The sequence below is a fragment of the Triturus cristatus genome, chromosome 6 (genome assembly GCF_964204655.1).
Source record: "Triturus cristatus chromosome 6, aTriCri1.1, whole genome shotgun sequence".
In the NCBI taxonomy this organism is placed as follows: Eukaryota; Metazoa; Chordata; class Amphibia; order Caudata; family Salamandridae; genus Triturus; species Triturus cristatus.
In genome coordinates this window covers 1,428,287,471-1,428,311,617 of record NC_140589.1, presented here as the reverse complement: position 1 = coordinate 1,428,311,617, position 24,147 = coordinate 1,428,287,471, and the positions used below count along the sequence as shown (strand labels likewise).

The following is a 24,147-nucleotide window of genomic DNA, read 5'->3' as shown; positions in this document are numbered from 1 at the left end:
CCATGGGGTCCTTCCCCCTTCGGTCCTGGTTCAGGCAATTGGTCGGAATGACCCGGACGGTCTACTTCCGATTCCGGGTCTCCGTTTGCAGAATCAGCGCGCATTGGGCGTTTACCACCTAGGCGCAATTACACTAATTGATGTAGCTATTTATAACGCGCACCGTCTGATTCAGTTCTATCGACGGAGCCGACCGGGGTGGTTGATTTGGCGGGACACTGATCCCTGGAGTCGTAAGTACGGCGCTTCAGTGAGAATGAGGTAACATCTTGACAACGCTAGTATTTTGGTCGTTTGCCCACTTTTTGCCTCTCCTGTTCCTCTCTTCATGCAGGTAGCCCACTTGGCACGCCCACCACTCGGTTCACGAGCTCATGAGGTTACTTATCTCCTGTGAGCAAGTATGTCCATACTTTTGTGGGGAATTTGATTCTGGCATGGATATACATTGAACTAGTCCCCCCTTTTTATTAGAGTGTGTGCTTTTTGTTATGTGTGTGTTATGTTTAATGTTGTATGTCCATCTGTCACACAGTACTTTCATCACTGATCACGTGATAACGTTACGGATAGCGTCAAGAGACCAGTACTCTTCACCTTTTTTTACAGATCACCGTACTCACACAATGGATTGAACTACTTCATACGTAATTAATACGCCTTTTATTTCCCTCTAGGTTAATAGGACTATGTAAGACCTATTAAGGCATTGATATCGTGGAGGCTATTTACTTCCTTTTACATATTCTTTTTTTCTCTCACAATCTTTGTTACTTGACACAACACAGTTAGTGACAGGAAGGGATCCTTAAGGTCCTGACGAAGAAGCATGGGGAAGCTTCGAAACATGTCGACACCACTAGGAGATATAGCTCATTGAGGCTTACACCCTCCTTACCCCACCTTTTAACAATACCAGCTCGACCGGCAGAATAAATTTTCCTAGACCTGAGAGCCAGGTATTTTTTAATTCACTCCTTATTCACTCCTGACCCTTCCTCTCACACCCCCGCATCACACATAGCTGTCTCACCAACAACAGTGCTCCCGCGCAAACGTAGGTCGTAGCACGCCCTGTCCCGTAGAGGGGCAGGAAGACCCCTATGATGAAGCATGACACCAAGGGCCCTTTTGGTGTGTGAGGGGTATTTAAACAACTAATGTGTATTTTCCACGATCGTGGGATACACATTGAGTAATTGGGTGATCTCTTGTACTTGTGGGTGGATCCTTTTTGTTTATGTATAACTGACTGGGAGGAAGTATCCACCTCCCCCACTCGCTGAGTGGTACCTCTCTACTCCTCTCTTTGTTTTTCTTTATATGATAGACAGCGTACAGCTGTGGGAGTTTATTTGTTTTTTACATCTCTAGGTTTTTCTAGCATCAGTGCTACTATTAGCAGCACTTTGATACATCTTTCTACGTGTGGCTATTTACCCCCGTAGACCAGGGGCTATCTACCCCTTTGATATAATAAACTTCACTAGACTACTACCTCTTAGGACACTGGACTCCTAGCACCTTTGGACAGACATACACACACCTCTTTCATTCACACTATAATCACATTCTATGAGATACCAAGATGGCAGATAACATGGGATTAACCTTCGCAGATGACGAAGTTGAAAGGATTCTGGCCGCCATCAACCCCTTTGAGGGGCTGAGCAACACTGACCCAGGGCCCAACAATGCTGATTGGGATGAACTGGCCAATTTGAGGAGAGAACAGATCAGAACTGCTTTACATGGACTATTAATGACTGAATACCTACGGGCTAATGCAGCCCCCCAGGGCCTGATAGTCTGTAACGAACCGTTTATCTTTCAACAAGATAAAACCTTTAAACGTGATTGGTCACTAATTTCGTGGCACTGCACCAGGGACTGGTTAGTGCTAATCATAAAAACAGCTACCAGACTAACACAGGAACTGAAGGTTGAGATTGTGAACCTAGAAGTCCGTCTCAAGGCCTATATATCCCCGAGTGTCCTTAAAAAACGCCTGGAGGAACTCAACCAGGAGATAACTGATTTTGAGATGACATTGAAACAGAGTAAATACAACAAACTCAAGAAGGATACTGCACGGTTCAGCCACGAACGAGTGTATCCTTACACACGAGACGACTATGTCCCTAAGAATCAGAATCAGAATTATGATCATGACTCCTCTGATACTGGCTCAGATAACTCCAATTCCAGCAGGGGCAGTGGCAGACGGTCCAATAGAGGGAGGGGTAATTACAACCAACGCCCTTTTTATCAAAGGGGTGGTGGCTGGAACGGCTACCAAGGACCCCCTACCTACCCCCCATTTGCATATGGTCCACCGATGATGGGCGGACCTTTCCCTCAGTGGATACCTCCACCACAAGAATTTGAGTATAACTACACCCCGCAACCTTTTTTAGGGGCACGCCAAGGGCCACGAAGAGCACGAAACAGAGGGGGATTCAATGTCCATTGGTCGGCACCAGAGACCGAGACCCCACGGGTCTCAACCAGGAGCATGACCAGCAACATGCCTCCCCAACCATCAACAAGTCGAAAGTGAACTTAGTGGTCAATCTCACTGATCTGATCCTCACACCAATACAAAACAGGGTCCTTGAGAGAGGACTCGGTTTCGTTCCCACTAATCGATTCGATAAATTCAAGACCCTGACTGAGATCAATGAATTCATCCGGAAATTAAAGTTGAAGGTGTTTTTCAGCGATCTACCAACCACTGAAATAATGAGAAAGGACACAGGTCTCCGGAATAAATCCACCTTTGTACCCCCTAATTCTGCACTACCGGTGGAGATCCTTGCTTTTGAGAAAGCAGTGATGGGTGAGATACAGGAGATTCCAACAGTGAACAGTAAAACTTTTCATAACACCACGAGGGAAGAAAAGGAGGCCATTCGTGAACTATCCATGAACCATGATATTATCATCAAACCAGCGGACAAGGGGGGAGCAATTGTGTTACAAACTACAGTCAATTATGATATTGAATGTAGGAAACTACTAGACGATCGCAGGAACTATGGCGTTCTACAGATAGATCCTACCGAATCAATCAGGATCAGAATTGTCACGATGGTGGAGGAAGCCCTGGCAAATGATTGGATTACTAAGAAGGAGGCGGAGTTCCTGGTCAATACCAACCCCAGGATCCCGTACTTCTACACGATACCTAAGATCCATAAAAATCTGAACTCCCCCCCCCCCCGGTAGACCAATCGTCTCTGGCGTAAATTCTATTTTGGAACCACTGTCCAGGTTCGCGGACGCGTTCCTTCGACCACTGGTTCAAGGTACTAGCACCTACCTTCGCGATACCATGAATGTCCTGCAAATACTACAGGACATTGAGTTTGACCCTACTAGGAATTTACTCATAGGACTTGATGTGGAAAGCCTGTACACCATCCTGCCCCATGATGAAACATTACTCATTATTGAGGAGGTACTTTTTTCTGCCCCGTGGGAATACCATACTCCACGCAATCTGGTGATGGAATGTGTATCATTAGCACTTACCCGTAATTTCTTTATGTATGGTGATGACATCTATGAGCAACGACACGGTACCAGCATGGGGAGTACCTTCGCTCCTAGTCTAGCGGGTCTTTATGTACACCATCTCGAGACAAGTAGGATCTTACACAGAATGAATCCCTTCCTCCCTCACATCAAAGTCTGGAAAAGATACATAGACGATGTTTTGGTTGTGTGGGAAGGTGATATAAACTCAACTGATGCTTTTATGTTGTGGCTCAATCAACAGAACTTGTTCTTGAAATTCACACATACTGTGTCAGCTCACAATCTGGTGTTCTTGGATCTCAATATCTACCCGGAGCAGGGCAGATTGAAAACCACCACGCACTTTAAAGCAACAGCCAAGAACTGTTTACTCTTGTTTGACAGTTTTCATCCCCGTCATCTTAGGATAAATCTACCCTATGGTCAATTCCTCCGTCTTCGGAGAAACTGCACGGAGGTCAAAGAGTTCAAGAAACAAGCATCCGAACTACGCCTGAAACTGATCGAGCCCAACTATCCCGAGCCGATCATTGCTAAAGCCCTCAAGAGAGCAAGGAATAACAACAGGGAAGCTCTCTTGGAAGACAAAGTGGTCACTCAGACTGATGAAAGGCCCATCTGTGTGACCACCTTTAACACACACTCCAACAGGATCACTAAGATAGTGAATAAACATTGGCGTCTCCTCAACAGCTGTGGCTTGAACATCACGAAACCCATGTTTGCACATAAGAGGGGTCGCAACCTGAAGGACATGCTTGTCCACACCAGACCCAAGAATACATCCCAGCCCAGAATTGAAGGTCTGCTACCTCCAGTACAGGGTCATCATCCCTGTGGCAACTGTAGTACTTGCCCACTCACTAAGAGAAGCAGACATATTCAATTCCGCAATGGCGAGAAATGGGACCAGAGGAACTTTACTAATTGCAACAGTAAAAACGTTGTTTACTTAATCACCTGCCCGTGTGGTCTGGAGTATGTGGGTATGACCACGAGACCCATCAAGACACGCATTGGTGAACACCGCAGTAATGTCAGATGCGGGCGTAGTACTACCAAAATGTCCAACCACTATATTTCTAGTGGACATGGCGTTAATGATCTACAATGGACAGTGATTGAACAAATGGGCAGCGAACATGGCCTTCTGGAAAAAGAGCAGCGTTGGGTTTTTCGCTTGGGTACTCACATCCATGGTTTAAATGACGATATACCATGGAACCAGTTCCATCTTTAAGAATTCCAACTACAGACTGAATGGCTTCCTATCTAAGGCTCTACAACCTCACTGTAGTTTTGATCTGTCTGGGGGCGATTTTTCTAAAACTGTCCCTATCAGGTACCTCTCCGTCTCCAATGTGGGTTTTTTTGCCACCTCCTCCTATTGTTAGGAATGTAGGTTCAATGTTTTTAGTCTTGGAATCATTTTTGTATCACTGTACATTTCTTGGCACTCTGTCAGGTTCTCCCTATTGACGTCATGCTATTCAGTCCATCACTAATGTGACCCCTACCTTTCGTTTATGGAGTTATACCAATCCCTCCATGCACTTAGACTGAGTACTAGTTCATACACTCCTTGCCCACTAGTACCACGCTCTCTTGAAACCGATTGGGCCACTACACCTGCCATTCCTTTAATCAACCATCTGTTCTCGATCAGTCTGATATTTATGCAGGCATTGGCTTGGACACCTATGTCCCTGAGATCCATCTCCTGTAATCCCAGGCTTATTTGGATGTTCCGGGTGACCATTCCGATCACAAGTCCTAGTCAACTAGAGCACCTACTCCTTATTTTTATTTCATCAGGTAGCCTCGATGGGCAGATAACTGCAACATCCACTCCGTTTAAATCCGATCAGGTATTTTAGACAGGCAGTGGATCAAGACACCCAGGTCCTTCCCATGGGGTCCTTCCCCCTTCGGTCCTGGTTCAGGCAATTGGTCGGAATGACCCGGACGGTCTACTTCCGATTCCGGGTCTCCGTTTGCAGAATCAGCGCGCATTGGGCGTTTACCACCTAGGCGCAATTACACTAATTGATGTAGCTATTTATAACGCGCACCGTCTGATTCAGTTCTATCGACGGAGCCGACCGGGGTGGTTGATTTGGCGGGACACTGATCCCTGGAGTCGTAAGTACGGCGCTTCAGTGAGAATGAGGTAACATCTTGACAACGCTAGTATTTTGGTCGTTTGCCCACTTTTTGCCTCTCCTGTTCCTCTCTTCATGCAGGTAGCCCACTTGGCACGCCCACCACTCGGTTCACGAGCTCATGAGGTTACTTATCTCCTGTGAGCAAGTATGTCCATACTTTTGTGGGGAATTTGATTACATTGAACTAGTCCCCCCTTTTTATTAGAGTGTGTGCTTTTTGTTATGTGTGTGTTATGTTTAATGTTGTATGTCCATCTGTCACACAGTACTTTCATCACTGATCACGTGATAACGTTACGGATAGCGTCAAGAGACCAGTACTCTTCACCTTTTTTTACAGATCACCGTACTCACACAATGGATTGAACTACTTCATACGTAATTAATACGCCTTTTATTTCCCTCTAGGTTAATAGGACTATGTAAGACCTATTAAGGCATTGATATCGTGGAGGCTATTTACTTCCTTTTACATATTCTTTTTTTCTCTCACAATCTTTGTTACTTGACACAACAGAGTTAGTGACAGGAAGGGATCCTTAAGGTCCTGACGAAGAAGCATGGGGAAGCTTCGAAACATGTCGACACCACTAGGAGATATAGCTCATTGAGGCTTACACCCTCCTTACCCCACCTTTTAACAATACCAGCTCGACCGGCAAAATAAATTTTCCTAGACCTGAGAGCCAGGTATTTTTTAATTCACTCCTTATTCACTCCTGACCCTTCCTCTCACACCCCCGCATCACACATAGCTGTCTCACCAACAACAGTGCTCCCGCGCAAACGTAGGTCGTAGCACGCCCTGTCCCGTAGAGGGGCAGGAAGACCCCTATGATGAAGCATGACACCAAGGGCCCTTTTGGTGTGTGAGGGGTATTTAAACAACTAATGTGTATTTTCCACGATCGTGGGATACACATTGAGTAATTGGGAGACTTCTTAATACATACATCTTTTTTATGTACAGCCAGTGTGAAAAATAAAAACGGGATCTGACTTGAGACTATTTTTCCACCACAGAATAAATTGACTTGCCTTTGTAAGCAAAGTGGTGCTATGCTCCGTTTTCCTTAGTAGTATGCAGAGGTCGTTCTGCCTTTCTCCACGTTGATGGACAGCGTGACAAAAGGGCCCGAGTGCATTTCCAGTCGATTTTGGTGATGCGTTATTGATGCAGAGGAATACGAGGACATCTCCACTAAACAAAGAAGCACTTACTTCATTTATTTAAGAGGAAGTACCCCTGTTTGGTGGAGATTGCCCTCTTTGTTGTCTCGTCAACTTCTGTTGAAGCGGATTCACGTTATCGCAGATTTGTGAATGAAGATGCTCGAGGGGCAATCATTTTGCTGAAATTCCAAGCACACAAGGTCACTAAAAGCATTACATTGTGGTCTTTTACGCAGCTGTAGTGCAAAATATGCACAAGATATTTACCCAACGAGGTAGCACTTACTAATTAACCAAATGAAAGTACTCCAGTTGAGTAGACGTTTTAGGCAAAACTAGGGACTATTCTTGGAAAAGATGACATTCAATTCTGGCCCTGGAGCTGATTTCACTGAATTTAAACCTCAACAGGAGACACTTACAAATACAAACATAGCAGGAGCCCTAATTGAAGCTCCACTTCAGTAAAGCACAAACTACCCGAACTTCTTGTGCTTAGTGAAGGCAAATCAAGTGTGTTTCCTCTTGTATTCCACGTTAAAAAACGATATGAAATGCTTAATGGAGGTGAATTCATTGTTGATCTATTGGAGTACAATCTGATGGATAGTGATGTGAAGAGTTGTTTCCTTCTTGTTGTTTCCTGGTGAGAGCAGAGTCCATGGTTCTCCGTTTTAAATACTCTAGGTATGCAAATGCCCAAAATGCATAGCTGCACTCACACACCCACTCACAGACATATGCAGGCACTCACAGAGCCACACAGGCACTCAAATCCCCACTCAGACACTCACACAGGCACTCACAGACCCACTAACAACCCTGATCATGGCAACAGATGGCATCCGAGCCCCACTCGACAGAAGAGGATCAGCCGCCCTTATCCTCCTGGATGTCTCCACAGTCTTCCACACCGTCTCCCACCACACAACATCGAATTGGAACCTCGGACGATGCGCTCAGGTTGATGACTTCCATCATCACGGGACACATTGAGAGAGTCCGCCTCCCTCTTTTCACCCGCAACCCAAGCATACGATCTACAGAGTACCCCAAGGCTCATCCCTTAGCTCTATCCTCTTCAACATCTCTATGACTCCTCTCGCAGACATCATCCGATCGCATGCCAACATCATCTCCTACACCAATGACAGTCAGCTCGTCCTCTCACTCTCAACAAACCCCACCTTGACGAAGACTAACTTCCACAACTGTGTCAAGAAAGGCGCAACATGGATGAAAGACAGCTGCCTAAAACTCAACATGGACAAAACTGATCTTTGGCAGACATACCTCCCTTTGGAATGACTTCTGGTGGCCAGAGGAGCTCGGACCCACCCCCACGGCAAAGGTCGATGCATGCAACCTCAGCATCATACTGGACAGCGAACTCTCCATGAAACAACGGGTCAACGCTGTCGCCTCAGCCTGCTTCCACACAATCCTCATGCTCCGCAAAATCTTCTGATTGCTCGCCATCAGCACATGGAAAACTGTGACGCAGGCCTTCATCACCAGCCAGCTCGACTACGGCAACGCACTCTATGCCGGCACCTCCACAGAGCTCATGCAAAGACTCCAGACAATCCAGAACACAGCGGCCAGACTGATCATCAATCTGTCAAATAGGACACACATCACCCAGCACCTGAAAGCCAGTTCACTGTCTAGAAGATATGCCAGTTCAAGCTCCTGACCCACGCATACAAAGCCATCCACAACCAAGGGCCAGACTACATGACCCACCGTCTAATCTTCCACCAACCCTCCAGAAACCTCAGATCCGCACACCTCACCCTTGCTCAGACACCACATATCCACTGCTCTGAAGGATAATCCAACTCCCACCTCTGCCAAAGTCTGGAACACCCTCCACCTCTGCACTTCTCTGTCGCTGAACCACTTCAGGAAGGGACATAAGACCTGGCTCTTTGAATGATACCTGCAGCACAGTGCCTGGATACCCCCGGGGCGATTCGCTGTGCTATACAAATGCTACTTTGATTGTTCGACTCACAGACTTTGACTCACAGAGTCACACAGGCACTCACAGACCCACTCACAGACCCACACAGGCAGTCACAGTCACACACAAGCACTCATACACCCACTCACAGGTACTCGCACACCTACTCAGACTGACACAGACACTCACCCGCTCACACACAGCCACCCACTCTCAAAAGTGACTAGCTACTGTTAGGATTAAAATTTAAAAAACTCATAGAAATTCTATACAAATGCTACTTTGATTGTTCGACTCACAGACTTTGACTCACAGAGTCACACAGGCACTCACAGACCCACTCACAGAGCCACACAGGCAGTCACAGACACACACAAACACACATACACCCACTCACAGGTACTCGCACACCTACTCAGACTGACACAGACACTCACCCGCTCACACACAGCCACCCACTCTCAAAAGTGACTAGCTACTGTTAGGATTAAAATTTAAAAAACTCATAGAAATTCTCTGAAAAAAACAAAGGTTACAGGGACGTTTTAGTTAGGAAATAGAATTAAAGAAACCCTTAGAAATTCACTGAAAAAGACAATGGTTCCTGGGACATTATAGTTAGACTCAGATTGTACACATGAAAAACCACTGAAATTCAGCAGTTCTAATTACCTGAGCTAACTATAACTTACAACCCGCAATGCACTACTTGTGATCTCACATATTACATCACTCATGACATGGTCAGTGACATCATTGATGACATCTCAAATGACATCACTGGTTACATCATCCACAGAACCACACAACTACTCACACAACCACTAACACGCCCACTCACAGATCCATACAACTACTCACACACCCATACAACCATTCACAAACCCACTTACAGATCCACACAACCACTCACACACCCACAACGCCACTCACACACCCATACAAGCACTCACTCACCCACTTACACACCCAAATAACCACATACACACTCTCTTCTATGTGTCAATTGGCCTCGTCGTTTAATGGCCTGTGTATTCCAAACTTGTTTAGTTCTTTCTCTGCCCACCATTGGTAATATGTGCATTCTACATAGGTCTTCTAAGCAAGGGCTGGCTTACTCTTAGTTAGGTTTGCCTATTATTTTGAGCAGTGTTTGCAGCTATGATTACCAGTGGTTGATTTTGATTTCTGCTTTTGTGAGCTTCAGCACACTCTTCCTTAAGCCTTCTTACATGGGAGTAATACGTCTGGATGCCTTTTGGCCCTTACTCTGCTGTGTGCTGGTAAAGGACTGACCCTTTTGTTACTTATTCCTGCCACCAGTTTTTCATTTTTGTTGCTCTTTAATATCTCACACTTCACTGAGAAAGGCGACTGCAAGTTCCAATGAGTATAAAAGTTTGTGACTCAACTATTGTATTAGAGCAGCACGTTCTTCAGATGGGCCATCCTACTCTTCCGCCTTCTCTGTGGTTTAAAGTGCAGGAAAGAAACTGTTGAGACTTTAGTGGGGTACACTGCATCCAGGCTTTAAAGTTATCTATTCTCATGCTTGGCATAAATATCTCTAATCTATAATCTATCCGACCTGCGCTGTGGACATTCCATGTGTTTGGGGAAATAGGACTGGGCTAAGAACTAAATACTATTTGCACAATGTCCACTTCAATATAACATTTTGCTTTTCACACTACACTATATGAGGTACAATGTAGCTGTAAAGGGGGTTTGACCTGAAAGTGGCTGTGATGCCTTTGTGTCAGTGTTCTGATTTTGTCATATCTTCTCTTCTACTAGGTGCCGTGTTGCCTCTGGCCTTGGGCTTGGCCATCACCGCCTTGCTGTTGCTTATGGTAATATGCCGACTGCGTTTGGTAAGGCAGAAACTGAAAAAAGCCCGCCCACTAACCTCCGAGGAGTCTGACTACCTCATAAATGGCATGTACCTGTAGGAATCCATGTGGGTCTTCATCTTTTTCTCCTTGACACGTTACCAATGTCTGGCTTTCCAGTCGCTGTCTTGCATCTACAGCTGTGGCCGCAGAGGCGACTTCAACAAGGTCTAAAGGAAAGACCAAAGCCACAATAGAGACTAGTGCTTTCACTTCTGCTCTATAGCCAAAACTGGACGATGTTGCTGTCTTCAGGAATTATGCAGCATGATTGTTTCTGAGAAGGGGTTGAAAGATAATAAAGTAAATCATTACCTGGACTGGAAACATTCCCATGTTACCTTCGAATTTTATATTTTTTTCCTCAGGTTATCTCGAAATGACTCAAACACTCACCTGGCACTAGTTAGATGTAAGCTGACCCATTACCATGCAGAGATGCAATACCTGCAAGTACATACAATAATGCAACTTTTAAGAAGGGTCCATCATCAAGAAGCACTTTGTCTCCAAGCACTAATGCTCAAAATGGAAGCCATCTAGAATGAGCATGCGCTGGACATTAACTGCATGTACATCCAGCAAAACCTAATGAAATAAAAAAACGTGGCTAGATTCCAAAACTCAAAACGGTGTGATTAATCGAAACTGCACTGCGGTGAGCACGATCCACTCGGTGGGTCAGTATGCCGATCAGTTCAGTGGGAATCTGCAGATTGCCCGACCTGGGCTCAGTCCTTCGTCACTGTCCACAGTATGCACCAAAACACACACCAACATGATTAAGCACATACTATACGTTGCAAATGTGCTGAAAAATCTTCAGAAAGTACAACGTTCACAATAGTTTTTTCATTGGTTGCTCTCAATTTTCCGATTCCCAATTTTCTCAAAAGCTCATTTTTTAATCACAGTTCAGTCCGTACACTCCTAATACTGCCATCCATGGCCAGCTCGTATGAACGCTTGAGAATGGCACGCATGCGTTCATGAAATACTTATTTTGGTTTCAAACGAGAGGCTGTCGCAAAAGTGTGTCCATCACCGTACTGTCCACTGCTCTGAGGGCAACATGTTAGCAGAAGACCTCAGTGATTCAAAACAGGCCAGCACGCCTACAAGCGATGAAACTCACCTTGTGTTTAAAGCCATTTTTGGTTTGCGCCTCTCTTTCAATTACACATGTATCTATGCTGGCTTTACTGGCAATAAATTGAGAAAAATGTGTTCCAAGCTCCAAATATAACAGAATATTTGAGTATGACTCAAATTTCACTTGTCTGTTGCATCCAGAAAATAAGTTAATAGGTAAATGTTGTAATATTTACATATTGTCTTGAAGTTCTTGATCATATCCACAGTATTTTGTGTAATTATTTGAGCTCTTATTGGGTACATATCATCCCCTTGAAGAATCTTCCTTTTCCAAGCTGTTTCTACAAACCTACTCTTTCATCAGAGTATTTATTACTGCACATAAACCTGACAGCTTAAATCATTTGTTTTGTTGCCGTGGTACTACTGTATTCTCAATTATACTTTACACAATTGCTGTGAAAAAGTTGAAAGCATGATTACAACACATTATTGTACGCAATTCAGCTACTTTACCAACCGTAGTAGTATTTCTTTGAGTTTTATTTTTTTATTTTTTTTTGTTTTGCGCTCATGCTGCCTCTTGACAACTGAGATCTCTGGTTCTGTTGTGTAATGATGGCGAAAGATTAGCTGAGGGACCTTAGGAGTTTTACACCCCTGTGAGAGCCTATCAGGCATTTGAGAGTGGGTTCCATTATAAATATGGCCCAGTAGAATTAGGTTTTAAGGCTCTTCTGGTTCTCAGGCAAGTCAAGTCCTAGAAGTAAATGCAGTGGCAGCGCTGTAGGAGTCGAAGAATCTATCACAAAAATGGTTTTACTTGCCTTGGGTTACAGACATATTGTTCCGGAAAGCAAATCAAAGGCACTGTGTGGGTCAACATGGGCTGATACTAAGACGTATACCTAGCAAAAGTTTATGCAGTGCAGGGCAGCAAGCAAATTAGCTGTGCTGCGTGAACGGGAGAGAGCTGAACAGCGCAATATCTACTAAGAAATTACCAGGGCCACGATTCGGCAGCCGTGTCTTTTTACGCATACTTATGGATTTGCTTTATCTGCTATATAATGCATCATTTACTCCATGATCTGCAGATTTTAACAACAACAACAAAAAGTTTCTGGCTCAAGCGGATCAAGTTACTAAAAAAAGGGCAACATGGGTTTGCCTTGAGTGGATGGCCCTTTGCAAAGGTTAACTGGTCCGTCTTCTTTTGATTTTGTCTGTATTTTGGTTTTTAAACTTGCTCTAATGAGTTGAAATCTTTGCCCAGGCAGAATTACCATGTATAGAAATTCCCCAAAAATGAAGTAATAGTATCAAAAACTATACTGCACTATGCTGTATAATTTGCCTTTTCTTTCTGCATAATTTAGTCATACCTGCCACATAATTTGATGCTCCACTGCTGCATAATTTCAGTGGCCATTGATCTGACGCTCTTGAGCTCTCTACCTGCACTGCCGCATTTGAGGCTGCCTAGCACCAATGCTGGCACCGTGCATCATGGTACAAATATGCCTGTGTTATAGGCAGGGATTTTTTTTTTTGCGATGGAAAGAATACTTTGCTGCGCAAAAACAAAAGAGGCAATTTCCTCTTTCTATGTGAGAGGCAGAATGCATCATGCATTGAAAGAGGAAGTAACGAGGAAAAATAAACATATTTCTCCTCATTACTCCATGGTTGGGGTGGCGTACCATTTGGGCGCAATTCCAGGGTGACTGATTTCAGTAAATCTGGGACTGCTTCAAACTTAATAGGTGGATGCTTGACAATGTCCATGCTCCAACCTTGCAATGCCTACCACTGCATATGTAGCGTTGTTACCTTTCTTCAAAGCTATGCAAGGCGGTTCAAATCGCCCCTTTCATGGCTTTATAACTCTTGCTTAAGCCTTTGTTTTGCACAACACAAGGACTTTATGTCACAGGAAGTCCTACTGAACTCACTTTCTTGGAGGCTTTTAGCCACTTGATGGATTACACTTTTGACTTCATTCTTCAGCATTAAGGTCAACCGATAAACAGACAAGATGTGTTCCCTCAAAAACAGTGTTGATCTAATTTCTTCTGAGTGAGCTAATTTAATTGGTCTTTCTTAAAAGTGCAAACAAATATTTGAATTTATAGTGACCTTTACTGTACTCATGAAATAGATTTTCTGGTACATAAGTAAAGATTTGAATAGATAGTTGCACCGTGACAGCTGTCAGGGTTGTCTACTACTGGCTCTTTCTCCACATAGCCAAACTGAGACATCTCAATTGTCCCTACATCTTTCTCAGGCAGCCTCTTAAATCAACCTTTCCTCTGAAACAGGACCCTTTTCCAGCTCCATTAACAAGATTGTAACTTGTACTAAACCCCAGGTATAGGGCGGACAGGGAGTCTGTTGCCTTGTGACATTTGTTAGTGACAATTGGAAATAGGCTTAATTTTAACTTCTAGAAATTCAGTTATATTCCTGCCTATTGGAATGAAACTTATTCCACCTACTCTTCCAGAATGAATGCTGTTATTCCCACCAAAACTGCTGCTAATACAAGGCGATGTTCCATGTTGGGTGCAAGCCCCTATATGTGCACAAACTGGTTTACGCCTAAATAAGGATTCCAAGTTGGATACTAATTACACTCCTTGCATGTTTGCCTCCACGATTTTCACCAGGTTGAACTTTCTGCAAATTGTGCACGCAAATGGCTCACATTTTCAGTTTACTCACCTTGGAATGGGGACTAAGATAAATTATTAGTGCATAATTCTGAAGTACGGACATTGGAGTGACGAGCAAATTACACTTCTGGTAAATACGGAGACACAGAGCAATCAATATGAGTGTGCATTTACCAGTTAGAATAGCACCCAGTGGGAAATGAATGAGGGCAAAGACCAGTGGAGGCTCCTCCGCTAAGGTGGAGTATCGCCCTACTGCTTTCAGCAGTGTAAATGAAGGAAAAATAAAATAATAACTTGTTATTATAATTTTATTTGTACGTGCTGCGGCGTCTTTGCTGGCTGGGGCTTCTCTGCTCTCAGAGCAGGCAGGAGGAGTGGTGGGCGGGCACTCTGTAAGTGTGTAATGACTGTTTGGCTGGCCCTCTTGGGCTGGCCAAACAGTCATGCACACTTTGTATGTTCTCCACTCAGGCTGCATTACAGCCTGGGTGGCGAGCATGCCCAGGCTCCCATTCCCTGGCTGAGCGCCAAACCATGGCACTCAGACCAACCACAATGCTGCATTGGACTGGTGGGGAGGGAAGTTTTCTTTTTTTTCTTTACCCCTGCCTTCCGCCCTACCACTCCCGATCCGTTCCAGCTGCCACTGGCAAAGACGTTAGTGGAACTCAGGATTAGGCTGAACACGTTATGCAGACAGATGCTGCACCTGCAAACTGTGGTGTCAAGGCCTCTGTTGGGTGAATGTTTCATTGGTGTTGTGAAAGCATATATGTAAGTGGATGTTCTAAAAAAGTCTTTCGAAAACTTGACAAAGTAGTTTATTTTCAGGGTTGACGGCTGTGTGAAGATATATTTCGATAGTAACATTTGTGTCTTCTACTGTATCAGTGTTTTATGAATTGTACACCTGCTACTGTTTTCTTTCTTATGTCAAGTTGCTGCAGAAAGTGTATTCTGAATAAAGTATAAGAAATCAGAAGCATGTGGTTTCCAGTATTACATTTCAACTTCATTAAAAAACATGTTGGTAAACATAGAGGCATGAAAAGAAGGGGCCTTTTCTGCAGTGGAGCCCCACAGTGCACATACACAAAATGTAAATGTGCAGCACAACCTGGGTATTGATTTAGTTTCAGAAGCCAGAACTGTCACGGTTGAGAGCAGGGACGGTGCCACTGTGCATGCGATAAAGACACTTCAAATTGGTGTGCTAGAAAAAGCCCCTCGATCTTAATTATTTTATTTTAAAAATCCACTCTAAAGTTTTTAATGTCGAACAAAGACTTCAACGATTTCCTTCGAATTCCCTAGTCTGGTTTGGGTTGGTCATCCACATCATTACAAAGTGCATGGAAATAGCTGATGCTTCTGCGTTGTAACTCATTTTCCCCTCCAACAACATATTCATTAGAACCAGTACCACAACAGAGACCTAGATTCCACTGTGTTGTGGATGAAACCAAGAGCTGTAGTATGGAAGGAAATGGCCTTTATTTTTCAGCTGATACTCCGCCAGAGAGAGCCCAGAACCAGGTGTGAGAAAATATCCTTATTCCTTGACCCAGATGCCAAGAGCAGAAATAATTGGACCATTTCCTGGCTACAACGTGACTAATTCTGATTTACACTTTTTGCCCACTGAAAATAGGAAACCGAGACCCTAGTGAAAATGATAAGACACCTAAACTCTGCAGAGATGGCAACTTTTTGCGAAGTTCATGACCAGTAGTGTGATCCCAGTCGAATGTGCACACAAAATACCAGTTAAGTGAGGCTGCGCAGAATATGAGTATTGATTGTGCAAGAGTATATTGGAAATGTATCAAATGTTCATTTTAAAAAGTTCCTTTGACAGAAAGTCCCTAAAACTGGAGAATTCACATATAGTTGGAACTGCAGAAGGAATGCTGTGGCAATGAGGGATTTTATTTGTTTGGACTAGCAATAACTATCAAGGTTCTAGAGAGCACATCCAAGGCTTGGACCTTTAATGACATCCACCTCATGTAAAAGTGCTGCTACAACCACAGCACTAATTCCTTTTTTGATCTCACCTGAGACAGCGCATGCACTTGCTTCGCCAGGAATCAACTTTTAAGAAAAGTGCATTAAAAACATCAGTCCTATGTGCTAATATTTTATTTTGAAAGAAATGTGCTTGTCTTGTTCTTCCTTGATGATTAGTGGTCAAACCACCCTGAGCCAGTGCTGCTGTTTCTAGGCATGAGGCTTTCAAAATGATTGTATGGATTCAGGTCTCATCTCCTATATGCGCAGAGATAGATCAGGGCACTAACAAGTAGCTCCATTACACAGTCCTTGCAAGATTCGAACCCTGATGCTTGGGAAGATGGTCTAACTTCAAATCTGTCCATAAATAATCAAAATAAGGGCTAAGTGAATAAAACAATGGCTGTCTTGTAAAACCTATGGGCTGTCGGGTGCAATAACAAGTACTGGCAGAGCCAATAGATGACGTAAACTCTGTCATAGTGCTTTTTATATTTTATTTTTTTACTTTCTGCTATGCTGCACAGCAGACTATCTGCTCTGGCTCTACTATTTGATTTTGTCAATGTTTTTTTAATCACTATGATGTGGCCAGGGTTTACCACGTCATAGCCTTTTTTTTTTCTTTCAGCCATTCTGTACAGCAGCCACGATGCAATACGAAATGGCTAAAAACCACATTGAGGAAGCCAATAGACCTCGCATAGGCAAAGCTATTGGCTTTGCCAGTGCTTGTAGTTACTACTGGGTGAGGGTCCTGGCCCACCTAAGTGGTATTTCTGGAGGGGCAGTAAATTTGGAGCAGAGTCAGTAACTTGTAAGAAAGCGTTTCTGAAAGACCTGTAGGGCTGAGGCAGAGTTGGTCATTTATGAGACAGTCTGGTGCTTCTGAAAAAACAGTTGTGATGGGGCAGTTGGTCTCATAGGCAGTACTTTGAGGTCTTTGCTAGTCTAATTAAGGGTCTGTGATACGTCATGGCTAAAGGCGGACACCTAAATGATAGGTATGTTGGGGAACAGCTAGCATCACGCTAAGCTAGAAAGCAGAGTCAAATGATTTATTAAACCTAGGGCAGTGGATGCTGAGGCAGGAGAAGTACACTGGGGGCAAGGGAATGAAGACCTTACATTTCAGTTTCCACTGCCATAGAGCCTGTTCGGCAAACTCGCCCCTTCCAGAAACAGCTAAATTATTGGAAATGGCCTCAACCAGACTGGCTCTCACTGCATGTAGACACCCTGAGACTTTCTAATATGGACTGAAAGTCCAGCCCTAAAGTGCTAATACAGACTCTAAGGCAAGACATTTAGCCCCAATACTGACCCAAGGCTCCTAGTAAAGTAATTCCTCCATTATCTATCTTTAGTTCCCCAAATCAAACCTTTAACTGCATCTTAAGTTAGTGTCAGTTTCCGAGGCATGACACTGATTGTATAAAATATGTCACTTTTTTTTGCAATGTCCTACCTACATAGTTGCAACCTTGTTATTAGTTTGACAGATTCCGCAACGTCTGTTTCTAAGCATACTTGGACTCCTAAGCCTTTAGGTATATTAACAGAAAGTGAAACCACAGCAGAAGGAGGGTGGGTAAGGGACGGTACAAGCAAGGACGCACAGCGGGGCAGACAGACTGTAAACACATGCACTCTTATGGAGTGCAAAAAGCAAAATAAATAAAACAAAAAAAGCACCTCCAGAAGCAACCGGCTAATGGAAGGACACTGGCTGTAGACAGGAAGCGATACTTGGTCCATGCTCCATGGAAGTGACAAGAGAAAGATAAACTGGGGTTCTTTTGAAGGTGATGGCCAATGAAAAGCAAGGAAACAAGAGTGATGTGGAAGCCAAGCTATAGCAAATAATGGACATGCAAAATTCTTTTATTATCGGCCGTCCTTGTTCAGACACAAAACAAGTTGTCTTCAACTTTGGTAGAAGTAACATTTGAAGTACATCATTTAGCTACAGGTAACTGACTGGTGTTCGTATCAATGGGAGGCTATAGCCATTTTTCCTGATATTGGAAGTCTATATTATACAGTGCATATTGCCAGGATGAATCTGGGATCTATTTATCAAGAGTTGAGAAGACTATTAGTATAAAAGAACTGAAATTCTGAAGCCCTGAAGCAGCTAATTAATTTCACGAAACACATGTTGGCTTGGCTTTTCTGTACCACTACTATGTGATTTTGTGATCAAGCATGTGATGTACTTCAAATGTTACTTCTACCAAAGTTGAAGACAACTTGTTTCATGTCTCAACAAGGAAGGACGATAATGATAGAATTTTGCATGGACACTTAAGATGTAAAGAGTGTGTTTTTCTCAGTGCATAACCCAATGTGTGACTATTCCCTGAAAGGAAAACAGGAATCTGGGAACTAGCGCCGGGCATTTCCTCTGTTGATGATAGATATATATATATGACCTGAAGTCCTGCGTGTGCTCTGCTTCCTTCGAAAAAGAGGGGAGAATTGGTGGATGTTGTTGGTGCGAGCCACGAGCACCTTGAGAGTACCCACCCCCAAGTGTCCGGTGGTTGTATGGCAAAATGCTGGAGTAACTACAGACTATGCGGTAGACACCGGAACACCTGAATATTGCCTGGCTATCATTGATGGACGGCGTCTTCGCAGGGGACATACTGCTTACTCAGGCGGTGTGCACAGGCGAGCATCGGGATCTTTGGCGGTGGGGTGGGGTGAAGGACCCAGGACACTGCTATCCCGCTCACATTAACACCGAAACCTACATGAACTAGGCGGCCATGGGAGACGTGAGCAGACACCTCCCACTGGGGCAAGTACTTACGTTGGTGTCTGCTCCGCTTGTACCTGGACTCTTGGGTTCGGCTTTTCCCTGTGGCACGACGTCAGCACTGCCTCAACCAATCAAAATGAGGCAGGCAGCTTAACGGGATGGCGGGAGAACCGTGAATTGTTTGGCAGCATTTGAGAAAGCTAATATAGCGAAACGCGTCCTGCAAAGCCAATTGGAAAATTAAAAGCAGTTTGACCTGAAGTCCTGCGTGTGCTCTGCTTCCTACCATAGGTTTCACACGTAAAAAACCATTGAAATTCCCCCGTTATAGTTAGTTCAGATAACTATAACTCGCGCGCCCCAATCCACTGCTCATGACATCACATATTACATCACTCATGACATCATCCTTGTGATAGAGTGGCGGTCGCGCGAGTTATAGTTATCTGAACTAACTATAACGGGGGAATTTCAATGGTTTTTTACGAGTGAAATGTCCAGCTAACTATAACATGTGTGAAACCTATGGTTTTTTTAAGTGAATTTGCAAGGTTTTTTAAATGCTAAGTTATGTATGTATTATTATATTTTTAATATATTTATTTTACAATAAACTACCTATGTATATAGTTTTTTTTCATCCTTCGGGGACCTTCAGGGACCCCCTGACAAAGGCTAGGGGGTCAGGAACTCTCTACCCTGCCCCCTTTTCATGTTCTCCACCTTTCTTTTTCACTGTCACACAACCAAAACACAGAAAATGGCGGCCGACACTTCCTGATTTCGACCGATTTTAACGTTGACTGACATGTAACCACCAATCAGAATTACGCTCGCGCACGGTGCGCGCACAGTGCGCGCTTATAGATATTTATGTGCTTTTAACTGCAATTTTCTCAGGAACTACTGAACAGATTGACACCATATATGCAAAAGGCACATGCCTGACCTGAGGACTACCTCTCTGCCAAATTTCAAGTAATTCTGTTCAGCCGTTCGGGCTGTACCTTCGACTAAATGCATGGGGAAAACGCGTTTTGGGACCCCCTTTTTTCTCAGCCCCTGCTTGACGAATCACCCCGAGACTTTCAGGGTAGGAGCTGAGCGGAGCGCCCCATTAGTTTTGAAAATTTCGCGAGGATTCGTCAACCGGCGCCAAAGTTATTCAAAATAGAATTTTCAGATATCCTATGGAAACACGGTCCTAACTATAACTATCTACTAGCGACCGCCAGTAGATAATATTATATCACCTACTGGCGGTCATCAGTAGGTAGTTATAGTTAGGACCTCGTTTCTATTCAAAAAGCATTTTTTGTTTTCACAATAACTTTGGCGCCATTTGACGAATCTTCGCGAAATTTTCTAAACTAGTGGGGCGCTCCGGTCAGCTCCTGTCTTGAGAGTTTTGGGGTGATTCAACAAGCGGGGGCCGAGTAAAAAGGTGGTCCCAAAACGGGTTTTCCCCATGTAATTTTCCATAGGAAAATTTAGACAAAGCTACAGCCCGACCTGCTGAACGGATTACACCAAATTTGGCAAAAAGGTAGGTCTCGGTTCAGAAAGAGCATTTTTGTTAAATGGTGTAAATCCGTTCAGTGGTTCCTGAGAAATTAAAAAAAGAAAAAATAACGATATCTGAGCACCAAGGAGGATTTGCAAAACCTCCCGAGCATGAGCTCAATTCTGATTGGCTGCCAACATTCCAAACCAGGAAGTGTTGGCAGCCATCTTGTGACTCGGTAACTGAGTCACAAGAAATCAGAAAAAAACATGAAAAAGAAGAAAAGGGGGCAGGGTAGAAACACCCTGACCCCCTAGGCCTGCTCAAGGGTCCCACAAGGTACCCCAGGGCCAAAAAAGCATTTTTTTTTAAACGGCAGAATTCGTGAGGGGGTCGCGAATCCGCGCTTCGTTTTCAAAAAGCCCCCGGGTGGGCCAGGTCCCAGGGGCAATCATTGATTTATTTGCGGGGGCCCCCGCAGACCTGGGGACGGCCACCTCCCCGGGGCTGAAATTAAAAAAAAACTGTTGGGGGCTCCTGTCCCTCCCCACAGTTCCCCAGGGACCACCACCTCCCAGGGGCATTCAATATTTAAATACGGGGGTCTGTTGCGGACCCACGGTCCCTAGGTACCACCACCTCCCTGGGGCTTTGACATGGAGGGAGAAGGGCCGCGCGGCCCCCTTTCAGGAGCCTTTCAATGGCCCTGGGGACCGCCACCCCCAAGGGTCGGCTCCTGCAGTGTCCCGGAGTGCCCACCCCTGGGACACTGCTGTTCGCTCCGGCTCTGCCATAGCAAACTCTGCTTTGCTTCCTTGAAGCGAGATAAGGGAATCCTGCTCTCGCTTCAAGGAAGCAAAGCAGAATTGCTTTTGAGCATGGGGAGCTGCATGTCAGCAGCTCCCCTTGCTCAAAAGAAATGCCGGCTCCCACAGGAGGTGGGGAGCCGGCGGGACCATGGGGGCATTGGGGCTCCCCCCACAGTCCCCAACATGAGGCCAGGCCCCGGAGGATGGGGTCCCTGGGGCCAGAAGTGGCCTGGGAGGAGGGCTACGCAGCTCCCCTCCCTCAATAAAATACTTAAATTTAAAAAAAAGAGGCACAGCCCTGGGGAATGGGGTCCTCGGGGGCCAATAGAGGCCTCAGGAGGGGGGCCACGCAGCCCCCCTCCTTAAAACAAATATTTAAAAAAGTAAATATGTGGCCATGCCCTGGGGAGATGGGGTCCCTAGGGCCGAAATTGGCCTCAGGAGGGGGGCCGCATGGCTTCCTTCCCATTTTTCTTTTTCTTCGAAAATAATGGATCAGGCTCTGGGGTATGGGGTCCCCAGGGCCCCAAATATTGTAAAAGAAGTGGGAAACACAGCCCCCTTAAAACAAAAATGAAATTAAAAAAGCCGGTATCTCGCCAGAGGCCCCGCCCCCTCCCTGCAGCACTCTGCAAACGCGCCCCCTGGTGCATTGTATCTTGGGGAATTAATTCCCCTTGAATACTGAGAGTCCCTGGGGGGCCAACTAGCCCACCAGGTACCTCCAGTATGCACCACAGAGCTGCGTTGCAGAGAGGTGGTCCGAGGCCACGCCCCTTTTTACACCACTCTGCAAACGCGGCTCTTGGTGCACTGGTGGTGGGGTGATGAGGTCCTCTTGTGTCATGTGGTTCCATCCATCCACAGAGAGTGAAATACACATTGCTACTCACTGACTTTCTATCACTACAGCCAGTGACGGATTAGAAAGTGCAGGACAATTTGGGAGATTTCGGTCTACAAGTTACAATGCTGTGGGACTCGAGTCAAATATGTGTAGTTAGCATAATGTATCTTAGACTGTACCTCTATTCCATATGCATCGAGAACTGCCTTATAAAGTAACTCTTCTGGTCTCTGTGTTTTGCATGATAGAAAGGGCCGAAAAGCCATACTGTGGCCATCTTGGATCATGAACGGTCGTGCTTCAGATCACGTGTCTCTCTTTATCCACCGCCTGCATGATTTAGCTCGTACCAGCCTAAAGACAGGGTGAATTGTATTTACGGCCAAGGCCCAAGGTCACATCTGCAGTAGGGAGTACTAAGCGAAATTCCTCTGTGCCCGAGACAAAAGGGAGTCACCCGGCCGACCTTCTCTGAACAAGATAGTAACCTTATACGGGCAGATGGTATGTGCTCATTTAGGAGCTCTAGGGCTAACTGGTGTTTTTCCACTTACAATGCTTTGTATGCTGAATCTGTAATGTAAATAAGTGTGATCTTGTCAAGGAGCCAGCAGTCTTCCTCGGCGCACCTGATGGGTGAGGTTCGATGAGGCTCCTCTATGTAGAGTTCTGTTGTGGCCAATAAACGCTTGAACCTTCTACGTTGCCAACTGCTTATTATTGACTTGATATTGCGGGCCACTGGTAAATGTGGCCCTTGGGATTACTATTAGATTACTTCAGTTGGCGACCACGAAGGGACCCCGTGATAAGGTCTTCTCCCTCCCCGTAAACGGGTGAGAGAATTGGGGGCGTCTTGGCCGGGTGGGCGGAGGGGAGTCTACGTCCGCTCCGTGCTCCCGCTCGGGGTACCCTCTGCTGCTAGTGACCCTTCACCGGGGTCCTACGGGCTTGACCCAGGAGCTGACCATATTGGTGGTAAGAAGTTGGCAGCGGAGAACGAACATTCGTACCAGGGTGCACCTGGTGAGTAATTTGTTTGTTTGAAACATGCGCTGTTGAGCGGTGCATTTGTTTGAAGCACGCGCTGTTGAGCGGTGCATCTGGAACAGTTAACTGTATTTGATTTGAGGGGTCGTGAGTACCCTAGGAGAATTACGGAGGTCTTGCAGGGGGGGTCCGGTAGGGACTGACTGTAGAGACTCCGCGGATCCGTTGTGATGCTTTGAGATACAGATTAGATGCCTAGTTGTTACTTGTGAGTAATGCACGGCCGGATTGCACTCGGAAAAACCTGCGGCTATAACTGGGTAGCTACGAGACATATCTGAGGTACGGCTTGGTCTACATCAGAACAGTCTCAGTGGTGAACCAGGGAGGTCATGGGATGGTCCGTAGTCTAGTCCGTGGTTACCCCTGTCTGATCGTCTCCTGCCAGTCTATTGAACGACGGCCTGTTGTGATTTTGTTGATCCTTTTTGAATAATTCGGCTCCGTTCGTTTTGTTTGGATGCATCAAATTTGGATAGGTTGAACTGCAGAGAGTAATGTCGACATACATATTATCTGTGGCATAGAGTCTGTTATATGTTATTTGTGTCTGTCTACTAACCAACATGTCGTGTTTCAGCAAATTGAATTGTTTTGGTTGTTGTTGTCGGACCAGCGACTCTCGGTTGGCCGAGAGTCAGCCTG

The 24,147-nt window shown here is 45.1% G+C and overlaps 1 protein-coding gene across 3 annotated transcripts in view; it reads left to right on the top strand.

Annotated features, from left to right (window-relative positions):
• Positions 1-15,494, top strand: part of LRP11 (LDL receptor related protein 11) — a 327,158-nt gene extending 311,664 nt beyond the window's left edge. For all 3 annotated transcript variants that reach the window (XM_085612481.1, XM_085612480.1, XM_085612479.1), the window contains one exon: positions 10,642-15,494. In XM_085612481.1, coding sequence (XP_085468607.1) covers positions 10,642-10,796 — 155 coding nt within the window. In that variant the 3' untranslated portion in view covers positions 10,797-15,494. The remainder of the gene's footprint in view (positions 1-10,641) is intronic.
• Positions 15,495-24,147: the final 8,653 nt, after the last annotated feature.